The sequence below is a fragment of the Cladophialophora bantiana genome, assembly GCF_000835475.1.
Source record: "Cladophialophora bantiana CBS 173.52 unplaced genomic scaffold supercont1.7, whole genome shotgun sequence".
NCBI lineage: Eukaryota > Fungi > Ascomycota > Eurotiomycetes > Chaetothyriales > Herpotrichiellaceae > Cladophialophora > Cladophialophora bantiana.
Genome location: NW_015971581.1, coordinates 501,695 through 524,781, shown reverse-complemented (window position 1 = coordinate 524,781; position 23,087 = coordinate 501,695). Strand labels below are relative to the sequence as shown.

General features: G+C 52.7%; 7 protein-coding genes across 7 annotated transcripts; 6 read left to right on the top strand and 1 right to left on the bottom strand.

Annotated features, from left to right (window-relative positions):
- Positions 1–97: 97 nt before the first annotated feature.
- Positions 98–3,316, top strand: Z519_05184 (uncharacterized protein; the record flags this gene model as incomplete). Its single annotated transcript, XM_016762925.1, has 1 exon — positions 98–3,316. The coding sequence occupies one exon, from the start codon at positions 98–100 to the stop codon at positions 3,314–3,316; it is 3,219 nt and encodes a 1,072-aa protein (XP_016620538.1).
- A 1,207-nt stretch (positions 3,317–4,523) lies between these two features.
- Z519_05183 (uncharacterized protein) lies at positions 4,524–5,345 on the top strand (the record flags this gene model as incomplete). Its single annotated transcript, XM_016762924.1, has 1 exon — positions 4,524–5,345. The coding sequence occupies one exon, from the start codon at positions 4,524–4,526 to the stop codon at positions 5,343–5,345; it is 822 nt and encodes a 273-aa protein (XP_016620537.1).
- Positions 5,346–5,820: 475 nt separating this feature from the next.
- On the top strand, positions 5,821–7,896 carry Z519_05182 (uncharacterized protein; the record flags this gene model as incomplete). The annotated part of the gene is made up of 1 exon (XM_016762923.1): positions 5,821–7,896. One exon carries the CDS (start codon positions 5,821–5,823, stop codon positions 7,894–7,896), a length of 2,076 nt encoding a protein of 691 aa, XP_016620536.1.
- A 530-nt stretch (positions 7,897–8,426) lies between these two features.
- Positions 8,427–12,455, bottom strand: Z519_05181 (uncharacterized protein; the record flags this gene model as incomplete). Its single annotated transcript, XM_016762922.1, has 2 exons — positions 8,427–12,320; positions 12,375–12,455. 2 exons carry the CDS (start codon positions 12,453–12,455, stop codon positions 8,427–8,429), a joined length of 3,975 nt encoding a protein of 1,324 aa, XP_016620535.1.
- Positions 12,456–12,893: 438 nt separating this feature from the next.
- Z519_05180 (DNA repair helicase rad15) lies at positions 12,894–15,389 on the top strand (the record flags this gene model as incomplete). The annotated part of the gene is made up of 2 exons (XM_016762921.1): positions 12,894–12,910; positions 12,959–15,389. The coding sequence occupies 2 exons, from the start codon at positions 12,894–12,896 to the stop codon at positions 15,387–15,389; spliced, it is 2,448 nt and encodes an 815-aa protein (XP_016620534.1).
- A 676-nt stretch (positions 15,390–16,065) lies between these two features.
- On the top strand, positions 16,066–17,658 carry Z519_05179 (uncharacterized protein; the record flags this gene model as incomplete). Its single annotated transcript, XM_016762920.1, has 4 exons — positions 16,066–16,163; positions 16,230–16,494; positions 16,566–16,946; positions 16,999–17,658. The coding sequence occupies 4 exons, from the start codon at positions 16,066–16,068 to the stop codon at positions 17,656–17,658; spliced, it is 1,404 nt and encodes a 467-aa protein (XP_016620533.1).
- A 1,987-nt stretch (positions 17,659–19,645) lies between these two features.
- On the top strand, positions 19,646–22,332 carry Z519_05178 (uncharacterized protein; the record flags this gene model as incomplete). The annotated part of the gene is made up of 2 exons (XM_016762919.1): positions 19,646–22,126; positions 22,189–22,332. 2 exons carry the CDS (start codon positions 19,646–19,648, stop codon positions 22,330–22,332), a joined length of 2,625 nt encoding a protein of 874 aa, XP_016620532.1.
- Positions 22,333–23,087: the final 755 nt, after the last annotated feature.

Below are 23,087 nucleotides of genomic sequence, written 5' to 3'. Positions count from 1 at the left end.
TGTTACGTTTCCCGCACTTGCCTCCATCCGCCTCTACAATCTCTTCTTAGTGCGTGACCACCCTGCTTGACGAACCTCTTCAACCCGCTCAAGATCAATGAGCCCATTCGACGTCTCGGATCATGTCGCTCTCAGACAAGATGTTTCCTTACATGGCTACGTCCAGCGCACTCATAGCCAATCAATTGGAATTTTTGCCGAAGAGGAGTTGATCATAGCTCATGTCGAAGTCCCGCCCGACATCCTGAATCGGTTCCTCACTACTGGCGTGCCGCCCGAAGGGTATGTCTACGTCGAGTTTGCGCATCCAACCGCAGGGTGCTCTCTTGTCAGTCAGGACGACATCGTACTCATCAGCCGTTCCTTCCGGCTAGGCGACTACGTCAAACAAGATGGAAGCCCGTTGACCGGCACGGTCGTCGATGTGTCTGAGACTTACATCCTTGACCCTGTTTTCGCCAACACTCTGTCAGCGTCTCCGACCTGTTTGGACACATGTCCGCGAACCCTGCCTGAGCACTTCACGCATCCGAACCCACACATCCTCCTTTACAATGTTCCTGCACGCGAAGTCAAAAGAGCACAGGATGTCGCATTAGATGACTTCTTAATATTTGGTAAATGGGTGGGAACGGCGCGAGACGTGGAATACGACACCGTGGTCATGCTTGCAAACAGGTCCGTCGTGGTCATCTGTGGGTCTCTCGGCTTGCGTATGCCTCTTCCCGACAACCATAAGCCTCTCATTGCAGTTCCTGAACTCGATGGACTCTGGCGACCTGATATTCTGGGGGCTACTGAAGGTTGGACAACCACTATCCCCGTTACAGCTGCACAGTGCGGTGACTTTGTCATTATTGATCGTTCTTCTCTCCGGAATGGGAGATGGTTACATGGATCATACGACCCGAGGATCCCTTCCCAAGGCATCGTCATTGATATCCGAACTCATAATGTCATGGCCGATTGGGCCATCATGGGATACCCACCCCCGACCAACGCAGGTCCACCACCCAGGACCGAGACACACATCTACGAGAACATCCATTCTCACAAGTCGGTTCCAGATCTGCGCCTGAAGGCGGATATGGCGATCTATGACAATGGCAAGATGCCGGTAAAGCCTGCTGACCAACGCGCATTTAACAATGGAGCTGGATCTGCCAATGGTCAGGCGTCCCCTGACGAAGTCAACAATAGCCGAATTGTGTATTCAGGCCATGGAATGGGGGTTGGCGTCCATGTCCACTTTCGAGATCCCTCTGCAGCAAGGGTAAAATATCAGGGAATCGAGGGAACTTCACATGGAAGATTTCTACCGATTCAGAAGGATCAGCCTACCGGCTGTGATCTCAACGAGTACAAAATTGTTTTCTTGCGGTCGTCTGTCACTGTCATGTGGCAAGACGGTAGTGTCACTACAACCGATTCGAAGTCGTTAAGAACGTTTGCCCTCTTCGAAGCTGAAGTCCTGCCCACGGACATTGTGTTGAAAAGAGAAGGTATGCGGCAAAGGCCAGTTAATGAAGCGGGAAAGGCGAATGGCAGGGTAAAAGACTTTGACGAGATGACATTCTTTGAACAGCCCCATGACCTGTTGCCGACCGGTGTGGGTGTGGTCCAGTCAGTTGAGCCAACCGAGAAAGTTGCCCGCGTGCGGTGGTACAAGGAACCCAAAATTGTATTGTGTGCATCAGGCCAAATCCTGGCGCCGTACTCATGGTTTGGCCCCATTGGAGATGAAATCGAGGATGTATCTCTCTTCGAAATCATGTCGTTTCCTTCGTTGATGATGCAGCGAGGCTCAATGTGCGTGTTAGCAACTGAGGAGAAATTCCAAGCCTCGGATGATGGAATCCGCACGCTATATCGCCCAGAGCTTGTTGGGGCAGCTGGGTGGATTCGGGAGGGTTCAGATTCCAGCATGAATGCAGATCCTCAGCAGCAGCGTGCACTGGCTTCTTGTTCGTCACGGGCGGCTACGCCGAGATATAAAGAGGACCTGGTAGGTCAGCTTGAGTGGGTTGGTCAAATTGTGTCACTGGGACTTGACGGCTCCGTTACTGTCCGTCTGGGAGCATCTGAACCTTGTCGAGATGTGGTAGTTCATGTTGACTCGATCTTCGCCATTTTCAGCGATCATATGGAAGAGGATCCGTCGAATTCCAGTCTTATGGACATTGACTCGTGGGCTGAATTGTCTGAAGGATTCGCCGAGCCCATATCCGAGAGTGTAGAGTACGAAGGCGGAGTACGTCTCGACAATGACAGCGGCGACGAAAATTGGGTGTCTGATGAGGACGAGACGTTTGAGGACGCTGAAGAAGACTTACAGGATGTTGACGGAGATCTAGAAATGGTTGACGCTGGAAAGCAACGAGGTACCACAGGGAGCTCAGACGGTGCTCTCTCTCTGCTGGAGAAAACACTGGGATCTGAACCGCCTGCGCAGTTTCTTGTGGTGGACCGGGAGCCCCCATCTGATCAGTTCGGGCTTCAGAATGTTTCGACAGCGCCACGTCCTCTCAAACGTATCTTCAAAGAGCACCAGATATTGGCGACGTCGCTTCCCGAGGGTGAGATCTATGTTCGCACGTACGAGAGTCGACTCGATCTCCTGCGGTGTCTTATCATCGGTCCGAAAGATACGCCTTATGAAAATGCTCCCTTTTTGATCGACCTGTGCTTGCCTGCCGGGTTTCCTTCGAAACCTCCTACAGCCCATTTTCACAGCTGGACCAGTGGGCTGGGTCGCATCAATCCGAACCTTTACGAAGAAGGCAAGATCTGCTTGAGCCTCCTGGGAACCTGGTCTGGAAAGGAGGCGAGCGAGACCTGGAGCCCGAAGGCCACCTTATTGCAGCTTCTCGTCTCATTGCAAGGGTTGGTGTTTGTGAAGAAGCCCTTCTACAACGAGGCAGGTTTCGAGGGATATGAGCACGACAAGGCGTACACAAGGGAATCCGAGGCTTACAGTGAAAAAGCATTTGTCATTAGCAGGGGATTTGTGAAGAATGCTTTGCTCCAGCCTCCGGGGGTTGTGGAAGACATACTTGCTTGGTTATATCTGCCACACGATGTCTCGAACCCGGCCAAGAGCTTACTTGGCACTGTTGTTGAGCGAGGAAAGCTATTGTTGCAGAGTTCTGAGAAGGCTCGATCAAACAACGATGATTCACTGGTCGACTCAGCAGGTGCAAAGGACGACGAGACCAAAGTGTTCATGAAGCCATTGAGTCGTGGCGCGATTGTCATGCTGAAGAGACTGAATGGCGAATTGCAGGCACTGCTTGATCGCTTTGCAGCAGCAAAATAATCTCAATAGGGGAAGGGATTTCTCCCTGATGGTGATGATGATGATTGATGTTATTCATGATGCCCGCCCAACAGGCGACAGGGCCTGCCGGACGACATGGTTTGGAGTAGATGGGCATGAATTCGGGATAGATGATAGGCCACGGCCAGGTTTTGTCCTCTTTGTGTGAGATGCGTTGGTTCCGCCATCGACAGGTTTGTCTCGAAAGATTTGAAGGTTACCTAGGTAGCCATTTTCTAAGGGTTATCTCAAGTTAGCTTCACGGGGCCACCAGGTGAGTTCGCAGGCTGGATATGATGCCGGTTGGAGGCCTGATCTATCCTGCTTTGCATATCGCAGGCCTCGTTCGGCATGGTGAGGCTGCGAGCTTCGCACCACCTCCGAACTCTTATGTATGGAGTACCATAATAAAGTCCGCTCGAGGAGGGTTTCTCCCCACGGCCTCACCGAGATCACTTCTTCATGTCAAGGTAGATCTAAGCCTCTTTTCTCCTCACCCTCTTCCCCTTGCCCTCTTCCCCTTGCCCTCTTCCCCTTGCCCTCTTCCCCTTGCCCTCTTCAACAGTGGCTTCGATCAACCCAAGTACCGTCCACTTCCCAGGCTCTAAACTCGAGTGGTTGAGGTAGAACCTCTCTTTTCCTCTTTGCGACCCAGTTGGAATTTACCCTCTGGTCCTGCAGCCAAACATGTTGTAAGAAGTAACGAGTACACAAGTCAGTGGAGAAGCGGAGAATGGAACAAAGCGGTTTTTATTTTTATACCGGGGGGAATTAGCCGAAGTGGAGCCGGTGGGCCCGCTTTGCCCACCTGCTTCACCTTGGACTTCGGAACCTCGTAACTTTCCTTTTGTTCCCGATTCATCCCCCCTTGTCCTTTTGTCCTTTTATTCATCCATCACCACAACCCGTTGTAAGAACTACCCCTTGTAACTACTCCCTGTAGCTTCTGACCTTCCTACCTTCTCGCCATCTTCCCGTGATGGACTGCCTCTGTCACTTTCTGTGACTGGTGTCCTTGCTGTGGTACCAGTTTCATACTTGTCACTCGCTTTAATCTCTGTTACTATTCTCCTCCAAATATATAGATTCACCTGTGTGGTATCGCTGCGCCCCTTGTCTAAGATTCCTCTCCCTGTGGTTTCGAACATCTCCGCCTTCTATCGGGCCCGGTCGTGCACCCGCTGCCAAGGCTCCCACAAAGCGAGACATGCCGAAGCCTACCAAACCTCTCAGCAAAGCCCGCGTTTCTGACTCTGACGAAGATGATGAATCTAGCGACGTGACTCGAGCAGCTGCTCCTAAATCAGCGAGCACCGCCGCGAAACCAAGTCAGCCAAAGGCTGGGAAAGGCCACACGCGAAATGTCTCTGACAATATTGGCAGCTCACCCCATATCATCATCAACGACGATGATGGCGATCTGGAAATCGATATGGGTAGTCCCCCTCCAGACAATGGACGCTCTCGACGTGGGAGGGTCGATCCGGAGATGTTCCGCAGTCATACCGCAACGCCGATTGGTGGGTTAAGTTCAAATATTGGCCGTTCTTCTTCAAGGCCAGTTTCTAAACCGCCCGTGGAGGAGCCCGCTAGGGGTCGTTCTGGCAGAGAAAGGGATCGAGGAAGGGACATGGATAGGGATGTGACGATGAAAGATATTGAAGGCGCTTCTTCGGGTGGAGAAGACGAAGACGTGGAGGAGTTCGAGCTGGGAAGTCCAAGGGAGAAGAGCATTGTGGTGCCGAACAGTGGAGATGTTTCGAGATCGCAGGATGATGCGTCAGAAGATGAAGACCGGCCAAACCGTGGTCGTCGGCCACAACAGCAACAGCAAATTGACCAAGCCCCGCCAACACCACCTGAACCAGTCATTTCGCACGACGATGACGACGAAGATCTACTTGAAGCGGCACTAGAAGCGGCACTGGAAGAAGAGGACGAGAACGAGGATAGAGGTATTGGCTTGGGCATTGGAATGGCGCATGGAAATATGCAGGATGACGAGAGCGAGGTTAGCGAAGAGGAGTAATGAAAGGCAAGACTGCATGCATTTCCTGACGGAACAAGGGCATCCCTTGACGCATTTAATGGGGGAATGAGTCTTAGTCGACTTGATTTGGAAGGTCCTGATACATCGAGCTCCGAGTCATCGTGCGTGCTTATATGGTGTTTGGAATGATGTGAATGATCCCACCGGTAAAGGGAAAGACTTGATAAATCCCGACTCTCATGAAAGATCTCGGTACTTTTCTCACATGCGTAGCCTCGCATCAACATTGACGATGACCGACGAGGCTGTGAAGTGCTTGGCCCACGTCACCACCCTGTCAGCTTACAAGTGCCACGTTCTCCGATGCATTGAGCACACCCCGGGCTCCTCTCGCCTCCTTGATATAGCACATCACATCTCCCCCTTCATACTTGAACGAAGCTTTCTCATCCTCAACAGTTACGTCAAGTGGTTTGACCACACGAGGCACATCTTCAGCGAGCAGTCTCAGAGGATGCCTTCACTCTCGTCTCTCAAAAACAGAGTCAACGCCGCCATTCCCCAGCAGCGTCCGGGAGGGATTGGCCGTGCCCAGAGCGGCGCCCAACTACGGAACGCCGAAGATGACCAGTCACTGGCAACGCTTCTCACCCGTGAAGAGCGGGCCGACTTGACACTTCTCATCTCTCAGACCATCGAAGAGATGAGGAGGAGTCTTGTGAGGGTGTTTGATGAGAGGCCGATACCGAAACCAAAACCAAAACCTACGCGTGAAGCTAAAGCTGACGAAGCAGCGGTTGAGATCTCCAAATTGAGCTTGTCGGCGAAGCAGAGTACGGCAGTCGACGAAAAGGTAGGCGGCATTCAACTCGAAGAGGGGGAAACCAAACCTCAGGATGAGCCACAGACCGGGGTGGAACCAGATACACTAATGACTTCGCCAACTCCTGAATCCGAAGCTCTGAAGAGTGCAGCCCTGGCATTCTTTGACGCCTGGGCCGAAAGTGTCATCCTCCGCGTCGGTGAGGTGGTCAATTCCCGCGAGGAAGCGACGCAAAATAGACACTATGAGCGAAACCGCAACCTCGCGACTGAATCTGCAAAGCAACAATACCAACCCACCTCTCGTGAGCAAGAAGTGGACGGCAAACTCTCAAAAGTGTTTCCATTTATACAGACACCGTTAGCAAATCTAAGTCAGGGTGAACGCTCTACGATCATCAAGGCAATTCTCCTCCTCCTACTCAGTCTCGAGTCCTACCGTGCCCATTCTCGTGTCCTCCTGGTACGCCTCGCGGTTTCTCTCCGCATCAGCGCAGCGGAAGTCTCCAAGATGGAGAAAGATACAGCGTATGGTCTTTTGACCGCGGCAGCGAAAATGGACGCCAGCGAATCCACCCAGAAAGCCCAACAGGCATCGTCTATGGCAAGGAAATGGAAGATCGGCGTCGCTGGCGTGGCCGGTGCTGCATTGATTGGAATTACCGGAGGTCTTGCTGCTCCCCTGCTGGCAGCCGGTGTGGGCACGCTGATGGGTGGATTGGGACTTGGAGCAACTGCAGCGGCAGGGTATCTGGGCGCTCTGGCGGGGAGCTCGGTGCTTGTGGGAGGTTTGTTCGGCGCGTACGGAGCGAGGATGACGAGTCAAACGATGGAAAAGTACTCGAAAGAGATCGACGACTTTGCATTCCTGCCTATCAACGGCAGAGAGGATGACCCGGAAGAAGTCCAGAAGCAGCGACGTCGATTACGTATAACGGTTGGGATTTCCGGGTGGCTGACTGAGGAGGAACAAGTCACGTTGCCGTGGCGCGTGCTGGGGGAATGTGGTGAGCCCTTTGCGCTACGGTGGGAACTGCAGGCCCTCCTGAACCTGGGATCCGCGTTGAAGGACTTCGTGGTCAGCCAGGCGTGGTCGCAGATCCGGCGAGAGCTCATCAAGCGCACAGTCTTTGCGGCCGTGTGGTCGGCGCTCATGGCGCCACTGGTGATCCGCAAGGCCATCAAGCTGGTCGACTCGCCATTCGGGGTCGCGAAGCTGCGCGCCGTCAAGGCCGGCGAAGTGCTCGCTGACGCGCTCATCAACAAGGTCCAAGGCGAACGCCCCGTCTCCCTGGTCGGCCAGTCCCTCGGCGCGCGGGTCGTCTACTCGTGCCTGCTGACGCTCGCCCAGCGCGGTGCTTTTGGGTTGGTCGACAACGTCGTGCTGATGGGCGCGCCCGTGCCGTGCGACGCATCGCAGTGGCGCGCCATGCGCTCCGTCGTCGCCGGCCGCCTGGTCAACGTCTACTCGCGCCAGGATTACATCCTGGCGTTCCTGTACCGCGCGAGCAGCGCGCAGCTCGCCGTCGCGGGTCTCCAGGACATCTCGGAGGAGGGCGTATGCGGCGTCGAGAACTTCGACCTCACTGACCGCGTGTCGGGACACCTGAAGTACCTGCACATGACGGGCCCCATCCTCAGGGAGGTCGGGTGGACAGATCTCGATGACGACGTCCTCCGCCGCGAGGAGATGTTGGTCAGGCAGATCGACGAGGAGGAGAAGGCCGTCGAGGAACAGGGAGACGATCCTGAGAAGGTGAGCGTGTGAATCCGATCATCACCGATACCGCCCACAGCACCCAGGGAGGGGGTTGGACATGGATATGGACATGAACATGGAACGCGATGAAGGGAGCCTCGCCAGCTAGAGCCAAACTAGGGGCCAAGTAGAGCCGAACAAGCTAGAGCCTAGATCAAGATCTAGATCCAATACCTAGGAGTAGGGAAGGATAGATAGATGGATGGATAGCATCTTGAATCTTGAATCTTGCACACCACTCAACTTGGTTGCTCATACTCGTACCCGTCCGTGCTCGTCAAGAATGAAGATCAATCGCGAAAGAAGTTCTACATGAAACTACGTGCTAGGCAGCCCAGAAGACGACATCTACCTGGTATGCTATGTATGCACTGCGTACCTCGTCGTCATCACAAAAGTAATGATCAGTAACAACAATAGCTCATGACAATGTCTAAATTTTAAATCAGCAGTTGATTTCCATCCCATCAGAATCGCAATCGCAATCGCGGTCGCAGTCGCGGTCGCAACCTGAATCGGCATAGGAACCAGAACCAGAATCAGAATCCAAAACTATCGAGCAAACTATCCGCACTCGGCTCCTCAAACATGGTCGGAGGGGGCTTCTTCTGTTTATTCTTCGTCTTCTCCGCCTGCGGCATATTCTCTTCGTCTTCCTCCTTTTCCAGATCGTAGAATGTCTTGCGGCGCTGGAGCCCCGGGCTGGGCGGTTGGGGCGGCACCTCTTCCACTGCTACTATTATTGTCTGCTTGTCCAGACTTTCAGGGACGAACTCCCAGTCCCTAACGAGGGACAGGGCAAGCACGTCACATCCCATGTGGAGATACTGCCTCACGCAACGCATGATGAAACCCCATTCGTCCTTTGCGCTTATGACCTCGCTGCGCCATTGGTTTTGTTTCGCCAGTTGGGCGCGGATTTGGGTGTACAACAGCACCAGAAGAGGGTCGTTAGCGGCATAGCTGAGTGATCCGACCATCCCCGGTTCCTCATGCCCATCGAGTAGTGGCCTACCCACAATCTTGTGCACAGGGTGCACAAGGACTTGAATAGCCATATCTTTACGATCAAGCATCGTTGAATACACCCAACTTGCCAGCCACCGTCCTTGCTCATTTTTGACGGCCATGGGCAGGATGGTTTGTTCCATCATCCTAGTCAAGGTTGAAGACTGCTTGTCGTTTTCACTCTCGTACACTCGTGCAACAGCAATGGCGAGCTGCAGATCTTGCAGCTGATGAATGCAGACGTTCACTGCGTCCCAGGGACTGTCTCCTAGCAAGAAGAAGGCAGCAGCATACTGAAAGCGTCGCTTGCTTAGCAACGCATATGCATTCTTCAATGCGGTGGCCTTCCATCTCGGATCGTCGAAATTGTTCGCCAACAGCTTCATGGTATTTTCCTTTTCTCGCACCCCGATCGACATTCTCCAGAGACCCAATAGAACAGTCTTTTTGCGAAGGGCGAGATAATAGAGCGAACAATCCACCGGGTTGCGGTCTTCATGCTTTGTAAACTCGGTTCGACCGACGTTTTCCATTTGCTGCCGGAGGGCTTCCACATCCGAAAGCCAGCAGAACAGTCCAGACTTCCGCGCCGCTTCCCAAGTGAGTTTACCACCGTGCAAGCGAGTGACCAGGTCGACAAGAACTTCTTGGGATGTGCTCAATGAGGCGAACGCAATGGCGCTCCATGGAACGCCTTCATCGCCGTACGTGTATAGAGCTTGCAGATAGCGCTGGCCGTTGGCATCGACCGACTCCTCTTGTTTCTCTATTTTAGAAACCACATCGACTTGTTTCACTAGTCGGGATTGTTCATCGTCCGTCAATTGCCACAGTTTATATCGTCGTAAGTTGTCGTCTAGACTTTGTACATAATCCGAAAGTAGTAGATTCTCAGCATCGCCGTTTAAATCATCATTTGGGGTATAATACGGCTTGTCAATCGTCTGACATGGCCTCTCTGCATTTGTGATCTTGCCGGGCTGAATGTTGACGAAGCTCGACAGCTCATCGCCTTCGGTGAAGTACTTCAGATCACGGTGAAGGTGATATAACACATCTTTGGTAGCCTTGAGCCCTCCAATGCAAGTAAGCAGTGCGAGAAAAGTTGGATGGAAGACCGGGACCAGTGAGTTCAACATTGCCATCATGGCAAAAGTTTCGCCATTCCGCATCTTTGCTCGTAAATCTTGTAGAGGTTTGGCGTATTCATTGTGATGACTCCTCGCGAACCCCTTGAAGATGAAAAGCTGAATGCCTGCTCCTACGACAAGGTCGCCGCTCCTCAACCAGCATAAGTCTCCAATCGAGTGGGTGGTAAAGTCTCTTATTCTGATGTGTCGCAGATCTACCCAAGCCGATTCGCGGTCCGGGTACGCGTATCGGACCTGGCCCAGGATGACAATGTGATAGTCAAAGCAAACAGCGACTAAGGCCAAGCCTTGTGGCGAGACAGCCCATGCGAATGTATGGATGGTGTCCGTCCCATCAAGCTCATGTTCATACTCCCACGAACCGGTCTTGGCATCCCATATGCTGAGGCTGCTGCCGTCATCATGAACAACCACAATTTTGCCGTATCCGCTTGCACTGATCGCTTTCGGCTTGCGGATGTTCGTTTCAATCAAAGAACCAGAGATAAGATGCGGCTTCGTCGAATCTGGCTCTTCTTGAGACCTGACCATCTCCAAGGTGCCATCTTTGGCAAGTGCTGCGGCAAAGCCTAAAGCGTTGACCTCGCGAGGATCGGTCGGTCGATTGTTTGTGCTCATATTGTCACAGACGGAAATCAAGGCGTTGTACCGGTTTTGCGCATGCAGCCTGACGTCTCCCAACGATCGTATCATCTCGCGATAACCATTTGTTGCGCCTGGTTCATTCGCTGGGAGGAGCAGCTCCCAGGCTTCAACAGTCCCATCCGCGTGATAACCCACGATAACACGGCTGGTAAGTTCTCGTTCGGTGGCGATTCGACTCTGGGTAATGCGCACCGGTAAATGATTACCATTGGATTTCCAGACTCCAAGTCTTTTAGCTTTCGCTTCGCGAATATCCCACAGTTCGAGACCATGGCTACTTAGGATTGCTGCGTATCTCCCACGAGACAAGATGACTGCATCTTTAATTTCCACATTGACGTTGAACGAACTCCGTCGCAGGAGCGGAGCACTGGATAGATGTCCTTCGTGCTGCCAGATGCTAGCGTTGCCGTCGTATGTACCGGACAAGACGACGTTGCCGACCACGTTTCGGACGATTCGCCGGACTGGCGTGCCGTGTCCCGCCAGTGTCGAAATCAGTTCCGTCCTATCTCGTCTCGCGGCCGTGTCAAACAGATGCGTGATCTGACTATCGTACCAATCAATATCTCCCGCAAAAGAGTGGAGGAGAATTGACAACGATGACTCGGTCATTCCACCAGCGAAGATGCAGAATTGCACGTAATCTTCCAATGGGTCGCTCAACTGCGGAACATGGACGTTCATGCCATCGACATGGGAGATGTGAAACACAGAAGGAAGAATTCTGTTTTTATATCCAGCGTTCTCGAGTCCCCACACAGACATGTGACCCAGTCCGTCGAGGACGATGCAGATCTCTGGACTTCGATTCGCAATCTCAATGAGATGTTCAAGGGCATGGTCCGCTTTCTTGGGACTAGAGTTCTCAACGGCCTTTTCCGTGGCCGTCGAAAAGTCACGGCTGTCAATGATGAAGGCATATCGTCTGGTGCTAATGGAGTTGGTGCTTAGTCTCCGTGGCTGGATCGAAGAGTTCATGTTGATATCCCCGACTTGCTGTAGAACTGTGAGGGCGTGAGGGTCGAAATTGGTCCAGGCACGGATGTGATTGTCGGAACAAAACGTGTAGAGAAGGTTGTCCAGAATCTGTTCCTCGTGCCATGGTTTCCGCCAATGCAAATTCGTTACCGCAGCCGGGTGTGGTAGATAGGAAACGTCGAATCTGGTCCCTTCCACCTCATACGAAAGCCGTCTCCATATCTTGACAAGTCGGTCATACTGGCCTACAGAGGCAATCAAGCTGCTATCGGGAGAAAAGTATGCAAGGGCGGTGGGATATGCCAGTGGCTGATTCCAAATGATAGTCGGAGAACCAGCGTCGGGTACGAGCCAGAGGACAAGTCTGGAACCACCGAGCAAGAGTTCTTTAGAGGATCCCCAGGACAAGGACTCCACCTGCAGCCCATCGGGATTCTTCAACTCGTGCACCTGAGTCCATCTCAGCACACCCTCTTCACGACCGGCTGGTCTGTAGATATAGACGTGAGTTGCATCGCAGAGGGCTATCCGACCCGTGGTCTCTTCGAGGGTTATCGCAGTGAGGGCATCGACAGTATCGACATAAATGGTTTGGAGGATGGACTGAGGGCCGCTGAGGATGACGGCGGCATTGCCGGATACATATGCCTGAACACCTCATCAAAACTGAGGTTGAGAACAGTGGAATGGAAGACAACTCACGACCAGACGCAGACCGCACCAATGCGCGGTGCAAAGGGCCTGTCTCTTAGATTGAGGTCGCCCAGGCAGGATGGCTCGCATAGGACCAAAGTGGGATTTGGATGGTTATTGTTTGAACCGCATGCTCGAGCACAAACTGGTCTTGTTGTCAGTTCAACAGGGTGATATATCAGTGAATGACGTGGTCACGCAAGGAGGAGCGTGAATATCGAGCATGGCGTGACGCGATAAGGTAGCCAGCGCCTGCCAGTGCCAATTCCGTGTCGAGGGGCGTCTGGGCATCCACGTTCAGCCTTGTGTACGTCACGCGAGGCTGGTGCTGCCTGTGCCTTGCCAGACGCGTGCCACCCCAGTGGAAAGGTCAACCACAATCCCGATGGCATCATCACTCTCCCATTGCTCACAACCTCAGAGCGTCTAACGCTGAGGCCGTCGAGATTTTGACATGGGATTAACCTAGAGCCGCTCTCTGAAACACGCGCAGGGGGGAGTGTGGCCGATCAAGGTCACGCTCTCAATATGAAGTTCTTCATTGAGTACGCTCGTCTCCTTCTACCGCGCCCCATACAGCTAACAGCTTCTAGCGATCTGCCTGTTCTCTTCCCTTATCCTCGAATCTATCCTGAACAATATGCGTACATGTGCGATCTTAAAAGAACCCTCGAAGCCGGGGGTCACTGCGTCCTTGAAATGCCTTCGGGGACTGGCAAGACCGTTTCCTTACTGTCCCTCATCGTGGCGTACCAGCAGCACTATCCCGAACACCGCAAGCTCATCTACTGTTCCCGTACCATGTCGGAGATCGAGAAGGCTTTGGCTGAGTTGAGAGCCCTGATGAAATATCGCGCCAAAGAACTTGGGTTCGTTGAAGACTTTCGAGGTTTGGGCTTGACCAGCAGAAAGAATCTGTGCCTACATCCCTCGGTCAAGCGGGAAAAGAGTGGTGCTGTCGTCGATGCCAGATGTCGAAGTCTCACAGCCGGCTTTGTCAGAGAGAAAAAGGAGCGAGGAGAAGATGTCGAGGTTTGCATCTATCACGATAATCTGGATCTCCTCGAGCCGCACAATTTAGTCCCCCCAGGCGTATTCACTCTGGATGAACTTATAAGGTATGGTGAAGATCACAAGCAGTGCCCTTACTTCTCAGCCCGGCGCATGATGCCCTTTTGCAACGTTATCATCTACTCCTATCATTATCTCCTCGACCCCAAAATTGCGGAACGTGTCTCAAAAGAGCTGTCCAAGGATTGCATAGTCGTCTTCGATGAAGCTCACAATATCGACAACGTCTGCATCGAGTCGTTATCCATTGATTTAACCGAGGACTCGCTGAGGAAGGCCACTCGTGGTGCAAGCAACCTAGAACGGAAGATTGAGGAGATGAAGGCATCCGATGAGGAAAAGCTTCAGAATGAATACCAGAAGCTCGTGGAAGGCTTGAGAGAAGCAGATGAAGCTCGAGCAGAGGACGCCTTCATGGCTAATCCAACACTGCCGGATGATTTATTAAAAGAGGCTGTCCCTGGCAATATTCGTCGAGCCGAGCATTTCGTGGCATTTCTCAAACGCTTTATCGAATACTTGAAGACCCGAATGAAAGTTTTATACGTCATTCAGGAAACCGCTCCATCATTCCTCGCGCATCTCAAAGAGTTGACATTCATCGAGCGCAAACCACTGCGGTTCTGTGCCGAACGACTAACATCACTCGTCCGCACCTTGGAACTGACGAATATTGAAGACTACCAGCCGTTGCAAGAAGTAGCGACCTTTGCCACACTTGTTGCAACTTACGAAACCGGATTCCTCCTAATTCTGGAGCCATTCGAGACCGAGCAAGCGACAGTCCCCAACCCAATCTTGCACTTCGCTTGCCTTGACGCCTCAATTGCGATCAAGCCGGTCTTCGAAAGATTTTCCTCTGTCATCATCACCTCTGGAACTATATCTCCGCTGGAGATGTACCCAAGAATGCTCAACTTTAGTACCGTGACACAGGAGTCATATCCAATGTCACTTGCGAGACGATCTTTCCTGCCAATGATCGTCACCCGCGGCTCGGATCAGCAGTCCATAACATCTGGCTTCCAATCTCGCTCGGATCCAGGCGTGGTACGGAATTACGGCGCCTTGCTGTACGAATTTGCAAAGATTACACCAGACGGCATCGTTGTCTTCTTTCCGTCCTATCTTTACATGGAGATGATCATCAGCATGTGGCAAGGTATGGGTATTCTGGATCAAATTTGGACATACAAGTTGATTCTGGTGGAGACCCCAGACGCCCAAGAGACTAGTTTGGCACTAGAGACCTACCGCACTGCATGTGAAAATGGCAAAGGCGCGATTCTGCTCTGCGTCGCTCGTGGCAAAGTGTCTGAAGGGATCGATTTCGATCATCATTATGGACGTACTGTGCTGTGCATGGGCGCGCCTTTCCAGTACACCGAATCGAGGATTCTAAAGGCACGGCTGGAGTTCCTGCGAGAGAACTACAGAATCAAGGAACAAGACTTCTTATCTTTCGACGCCATGCGACACGCGGCCCAATGTCTGGGGCGAGTCCTGCGAGGGAAAGATGACTACGGTATAATGGTTCTGGCCGACCGTCGTTTTCAAAAGAAACGGACCCAATTACCCCGATGGATTGCGGAAGAGATTACTGATGCTCAGACTGGGTTGAGCACCGATGCTGCTGTGGGCATGGCAAAGAAGTTCTTGAGGAGTATAGCTCAGCCTCTGCGCCCCGGGCAGAAACTACCAGACGGCTCGACCAAAGGCAAAGACAGCTGGGATCTGAAAGAGCTTGAAAACTTCCAGAAAGAACAAAAAGCAAGGCGAGGAGAAGGGGATATGGGAAGAGAAGATGCAACAATGCACGATTACATGCACAGTGAAGTGAATAAGGCTCCACAGCAAAATGGCACCAATGGTCATGTCGATGGCATGGACGAGTTTGATGAGGTTATTGCTGACGAGGAACTGCTCATGGCCGAGGCGATGGTCGTGGAATGAAGAGAACGACAGGATTCCTTGTCCACACTTCAAATTGATGGTCATCTCTTTGCTCCGTTGATACACATGAGAGTGGAAAGGTTGGAACGACAAAACTAACTGCTTAAAACCACACGAGGCTTCAAAAGTGACTCCCGCGGGTGAAGAAGGCATTTAACAAGATGGGGAGAACAGTAATAAACAATTCTCACGAGTCATCTTCGCATTGAGAGACAATCCATTGCGACTATTCGGTAGAAGTCTATTGCCAAGAGTCACACGGCTAAATGACTGGCGATTATTGCTTTAAAACCATGGTCCATAGGCGTCTCAACGGTCCCTCTTTATATATCAGGCGAATGACTAAGGCATTTAGCCGGACCGCTGGCCATGTGGACACATTTGTAAGTCACAGGTTGAGACAGAAGATGCGCTCACTGGCTCGGACACTCTGCTTGGGCTGGCGGAGAGCTTCAACGGGTTTTTGGACTCTTTCTCATTCGGTGCGCGAGTTCGGAAATATCTTGACTCTGGTACCCGCCAGCCAATGCTGAAGCATAACAAAGTATATTCTGTGAGCTCACCCCTCCGCCCGCTTTTAATTACCCGGGAGCAATAAGGTAAGGATATCTCTTCAAGGCAGCAGAAGATCGTTGTAGCTTTGGTCTATTTTAGTTTTTCTCCAGTACCACCAAACATGGCGGCAGGCTATCTCAAGGTCGACGGCGACAAGATCATAGATGGCAATGGCCAACATGTGGTTCTCCGGGGAGCAGCTATTGGTGGCTGGATGAAGTAAGTCACCCTCTTTGCTACCTGACGGAACAATGAGTTTTGGCAGCTGATGGGGTTCTTTCGCAGTATGGAGAATTTCATCACCGGCTACCCTGGGCACGAGTCGCAGCATCGAGCATCCATGCGGAAAGTCTTGGGCGACGAGAAGGCCGAGTTTTTCTTCGACAAGTGGCTGGAATACCACTTCACTGAGGCGGACGCTCGCTTCTTCGCCAGCCTGAAGCTGAACTGCATCCGACTCCCCTTCAACTACCGGCACTTGGAAGACGACATGAACCCTCGGGTGCTGAAAGAGTCTGGGTTCAAGCACCTCGACAGAGTTATTGATCTGGTGAGCATATTATCATCCGACGATGACGGCCCAAGCATGCCCGACTAAACTGCCATGACTGTGACTCCCAGTGTGCAAAGCATCAGATTTACACAATTCTCGACATGCACACCGCGCCGGGCGGGCAGAACCCCGATTGGCACTCCGATAATCCTACCAACTATGCTGCCTTTTGGGACTACAAGGACCACCAGGACAGGACGATCTGGTTGTGGCAGGAGATTGCCAAAAGGTATCGGGATAACACATGGGTAGCTGGATACAACCCCATCAATGAACCATGCGATCCCGAGCATGTGCGCTTGCCGGCGTTCTACAAACGGATCGAAGCGGCTATCCGTGCCGTGGACGATCATCACATCCTGTGGTTGGATGGCAATACTTTTTCGATGGAATGGAATGGCTTCGATGAGGTTTTGCCGAATTGTGTATACGCGCTCCATGACTACTCGGTTTGTCCTGAAGTCTGGGTTAGACGCCGTGTTGCTAATGAAAACAATGTAGATGATGGGATTTCCTACTGGCGAACGCTACAAAGGCACTGACGACCAGAACAGCAAACTGGAGCGACAATTCCTCCGAAAGGCCGAATTCATGCTCGAGCACAAATGTCCCATATGGAATGGCGAATTCGGTCCAGTCTACGCTGACCCAGCCGAGGATGAAGACGCAGAAGCCATCAACCAGGATCGGTACAATATGCTCGGTCAACAGCTAAAGGTCTACGACAAGTACAAGATAAGTTGGAGCATCTGGCTATACAAGGACATCGGCGTCCAAGGAATGGTGCACACGAGCCGGGATTCGAAATGGAACCGCGCTATCCAGCCCTTCCTGGACAAGAAGAAGAGATATCGTCTGGATGCGTGGGGGGTCCATCACTCGCCCGAGGCGGAAGCCGTTTTGAATCCTCTCGTGGAGTGGATTGACAAGATCTGTCCGACAGCGAAGGATGCCTATCCAGGTCCATGGCAGACCGAAAGGCACGTTATGCGCGCTGTGATTCAGACCTGGTTGAGCGCGCAATTCTCGGACGAGTTTGCCAGACAATTCGAGGGGATGGATTTTAAAGAGCTGGACGAACTGGCGCACAGTTTCCACTTTGACGAATGTGTTCAACGAAATGGACTGAACAAGATCTTGAGCGAACATGCTCCTCAGTGAGAAACAGCTGCTCAATGCGGCAGGCAAACGATCCATCATAAAGGAGCAGGCACACCGTCCACCGCTCTCCAACCGACAATCCGCGATCAGCATGTGTAGATCCGCGTAACCCATCAGTCCCGCCGCATGCTCAATACGGTGTCACCGAGGTGGCAAGAATCCTCATGCTGATTCATCAGTGGTGAACCTGGCGCCAACTACAACCCTGAGGATGATTCGACAAAACGTATCCTCGAGTGGCACAGGTACGAGGCGGTGAGGTGGCATTTTGGGAGGATATTTGTGAATATCAAAGAACGATTATGCACGCAGACATCGCAAATGGCAACTCTGGGAGGGATCCCGCAGAGGATTAGTACGACGCAGCTCGCGAAAGACTGGCGAGCTGGGTCGTTCAATACCAACACTCTCCGAAATGGGGAAAAGTCATGCTCCACCACTGGATGACCTGAACACTCCGTAAACCTGCTAGAGCTAGCATCCATTCGACATCGAAAGCGGCCGAGAACAGTGGCGGTACGTTGCACACCAAGCTGCAGAGAAGGCGGTGGAGGAATGGCGTTCAGCCCAGGGTAATTTTTGGATAGAGGAATGGCAAGATTGCACTTTGTAATGCTTCTCTCCTGTGGAAATACAAGAATATCTCGCAATTACAAACAAACACAGGGCGCACTGCTGATTGGGCAGGTGTGGCAAAGATTCCAGTCGCGGAGGGAGAAGTCGACGCGCAAAGTCCGAGACGTCGGCACTTGTAGCAACTGAGAAGTAGTGAGCTCAAGGAAAGTGTGCGTATGTACGAGGTAGTACCTACATAGGTAGCATTGAGATCACGAGAATGCTACGTCGTAAAAGGGAGATGTGGTTGGATAACAGCAGGACCGGCATCATGAGGCATTGGATTTGGCTAGGCGGTGGTGGCGCTGGTTGGTGGCGGTTAGCGTGGCCGACTAACCCAGCAGGTGCTGTTGGACAGCCACAGCCTGCACTGTACGAGGTAGCCGTGTACGGGGATGCCCTGGGGGATGTATGGGCTCTACTTGGTACTTGTTACAGCAACCTAAAGCTGCCTGGGATGGGGGTGCCCCGCATCATGCAGCCTATGGCCGAGGAGAGCCTTTCCCCCACGAGGAAGCTCGCACGAAGGAACTGGAACACGCTCCCACCATACCAACCTAGGTACACAACCCTCTCGCTCATCCATGCGGCCTTTATCAACCATCCCCTACTCATCTCTGAGCAAGGCGTCATCTATGTGCCATCGTCTCTCTCTTGCCAGGAAATCAAAGCCCATGGTTGAGTTAGCTGTGAGTACGGACCACTCAGTACCTGGTATGTACGACCAACTGACCGAGGTATCTACCCCATGCTGCGTCTCAGCGGCAGAACGTTGTTAGATGGCCGGCCCCACCCTCCTATTGCGTCTCCTCACACCTCACAAGTATCCCTGTGCTTGTTACCAGCCTCCAAAGAGGTAAGCATCGTGCCAATGAAGACGCCCATCCACTAGCCCATCCCCTCCCCCGACCCCAGCTTGCCTACCTGACTTAACGGCGCGGGCCCCCCAGGGCCGTCATCCAACACCAAAACTGCCTAGAAACTGCTTGTCCAGAGTCCCAGACCCTGCTTTGACACCAAGCAGTCCTCGCCTACGAGCCCCAACTTCTGCCAACCCCCGCTCCATGGTGGTCCATGGTCGAGGCTTGACTCGCCCGTGTGCCGCTTTCTCCTCTGATCCCTTCACCGTCTCATGTGAGCGAAAAAAAATCTCCCCACACAACTACGCTTTCTGCTATTGTTGCTGGCACCCCTTGAATCACGCCCGCAGGTGCAGGAGCTGTCTCCGGTCGCTTGCCGTTGACTACCATCCCGACGCTCTCGACTGCGCATCTTCTTCTGAGAAACACCAATCTCTTGACGACGACGGTTCATCCAATTCTCAAGCGATGACAGTGGCCCTGTGCTGCCGTCGCCCTCGAATCCCGCAGACATGCTCTCCCGCATTCCCCCACAGACCCATAACTCCTACTCGGAATTCCACGACTATGCTCAGAGACCCGACATGATCACTTCTCAACCTCAGCAGCTTACCTCGATGCTCCAGAACCAACCCAAACCATACGACAATGACAATCTGCAAGCCGGTCGCAAGAGAAGAGAGTCGGAGCTGGACCAAAATGATACGAACGATTCGGCGGCAGTCCGACGACGAATAAGCCGTGCCTGCGATCAGTGCAATCAACTACGTACCAAATGCGACGGCAAACAGCCCTGTGCCCACTGTACGGATAATGCTCTCGTCTGCGAATATGCTCGCGCTCATAAGAAACGAGGGCGGGCTCCAAAGAAAGAGACGGATGCCGCCGATGATTCCAACTATGCCAATACCGCTCAACCGGCCAACAACAATGCCTCCGCTGTTCGCCAGTCGGCTGGTCCCAGAAAGTATTCCACCACTTCCTACGCCGGTCGCGATAGCATGCTCGATGGAAATCCATTGCCTACCAACACCACACCCTCTAGCGCTGGGTTTGACGCCAACCATCATCAGGCGGCTTTCTTTACCAGTTTTGATCCCTCTTCGGGAGTGGGTATTCCTGCGGCCCGTCAATTGCACGAGATGGATCAGTCCATGGTACCTCAAATTACCCAAAGTCAAGCCATTGATTTTGCCGTTCCCAACCAAGCGTATGCGCCATCCACCCTCGACTCCATGCACGTGCAAGGGGCAGCACAAGGCTTCGGGTTTCCGCTGGGAGACGACTATTCAGTCGCGTTCATGGGTAAAGCACCTATGGTCGAATCGCCGGATTGGCTTGCGCTCACGTCGCCCATGTTCATCAACGACCCCTTACCGGCTCAGCCTCGCATCACAGATACGCTAAGATATCCCGTGCTCCGTCCTCTGCTGCCTCACATTGAATCCATCATTCCTCAAGCTTTAGCGTGCGATCTGTTGGAGCAATACTTCACCAGTTCAACTTCGGCGTATCTGAGACCTGCCAACCCGTACATATTGGGCTACATCTTCCGAAAGAAGTCTTTCTTGCACCCTACCGATCCCCGTCCATGTACTCCTGCACTCCTGGCGAGCATGTTGTGGATCGCGGCGCAAACCAGTGATGCTGCTTTCTTAACAACTCAATTAGACGCGCGAGCTCGGATCTGTCAAAGATTGTTGGAACTCACCATAAACATGCTCAAACCTCTAATTCACAGCCACCCCAGCACCTCCGCTCCGACGCCGAATCCCAACTACCCGCAGATGGCGGCCAATGATGGCGGGTTGGGTGCTCTCGTTGTGCCAACACATTCCGGAGGTCACGGCGTCGATCGGGCACAAATTGACAATCTAGCGACGTACATACACCTGGCTACGGTGGTGTCCGCGAGCGAACGAAAAGCAGCGAGCCTCCGATGGTGGAATGCTGCTTGGTCACTCGCTCGAGAAATCCGGCTGGGTCGTGAGCTTCCTCCTAATCCGCCGGAGCAGGATGGCGAAGAAAATAATGCTGGAAGCAATCACACAGACGGCCACTCGGGAGAAAACCGAAAGACCTCTGTGGATGATACGCGGCGCAACTCTATCGGCTATGTGTCGGAAGAAGAAAGGGAGGAACGACGGCGGACCTGGTGGCTACTGTACATGCAAGATCGTCATCTAGCGTTGTGTTACAATCGACCCATGTTCTTCCTCAACAAGGAGTGTGAGAGCCTGCTGCAGCCACTGGACGACGACGTCTTCCAGGCCGGGCGATTCGACAAGGCGTCGGATCCCGCGCATCGCAGAAGAGGGTTAAACATTGAATGCACGTCGCACAGCGTGTTCGGCTATTTCCTGCCTCTGATGGTAATCCTGGGGGAGATTTTGGATCTCAATCACGCCCGCAATCGACCACGGTTTGGACCTAGGGCTAACAAGGCTAAAAACTGGGACGATCACACCGACGAGATCACTCAACAGCTGGAGACGTATGGACAGAGTCTGAAAGATTTCGAGGCCTCCGGAGGACATTCTCAAGATACCAGCCACAACGATGTGGTTACTCCATCGGTGGTATCGGCGGGCACGAATGAGTCCCACAGTGCTTCGGAACTGGCGCTGCAGACCAAGACTGTTGTCGCCTATGGGACACACATTATGCACGTGCTGCATATTCTCCTGACCGGCAAGTGGGATCCGATTGCGTTACTGGACGACAACGACCTCTGGATTTCTTCTCAGTCATTTGTAACTGCCACGGGACATGCGGTGAGCGCCGCTGAGGCAGTGGCCGAAATCATCGAGGATGATCCGGACCTGAGCTTTATGCCCTTCTTTTTCGGCGTGTATCTTCTTCAAGGCAGTTTCTTGCTGTTATTGTTCGCGGACAAACTGCAAGGCGACGTCAGTCCCGATGTGGTCAAGGCTTGTGAGACGATTGTTCGAGCGCATGAGGCGTGCGTCGCCACCTTGGATACGCAATATCAGGTAAGTGGATTTGGAGACGCGTGCAGCATGGAAATATGTCCAGGGACTGACATCAGGGGCAGCGCAACTTCCGGAAGGTGATGCGATCGGCTCTTCAGCAAGTGCGAGGACGCATCCCCGAGGATTTGGCCGAGCAGCAACATTGGAGACGCGAGGTGCTTGCTTTGTACAGATGGACTGGTGACGGCACCGGCCTTGCATTGTAAACACATACGCAAACAAGAGGACTGATTGCCATCCTGCGCCATCACCCTCGAGAGGTATGCAGAGACGGAGATATCTTAACATTGGGAGGATTCTTCTGGTTGCATGCATCGAAATACCCAAAGCAATCACTGCCTCGCGCAGGATGTTTACGAATGTTTTTGTCTATGAGAGACGACACAACTCCCACAACGGAAGGGAAGTTGACATCATGACGGAAGAAGTTCGAGATGCGGAAATTGGATATGGGAAAATTCTTTGTGATGACGCGTTGTCGCGTGCGCACACATCTCCTGCTACGGCACTCGGTCATGGGCTCCGGGAGAAACTTGCTGGCACAAGATGTGTATATTGGGACAAGGCTTTGCGTCGTGTCCTATCTGATAAGGTTGATTTTGTCGATAGTTTGAGTACGCTATATGTAAGCAAGCAGACAAGGCGAGATTGGTGTTTATCCAAGAAGTTGACGAGTGGCTCGAGGGTTCCGGGGATGGATTTCGTCATGCCATCATCGGGCTTGTTGTGGGCTATCTCCAGGCACAAAGCTGAGGGTGTTTAGACTCGAACGAGGTCTGGGTGCCGGAGCCCCCATTTGGCAACCTGGACTTGTAAAGAAAGGCCAGGATATGTGAGACGACGCAAGGATTGCTGTTGTCCTTATCGGTGTAATATTAATTACTGTTATGGGGAGGAGTCGTCAGCAAAACCCCGGGTCCCGAAACGAGATGAAGAGAGAGGAGAGACAATGCACTCCGAG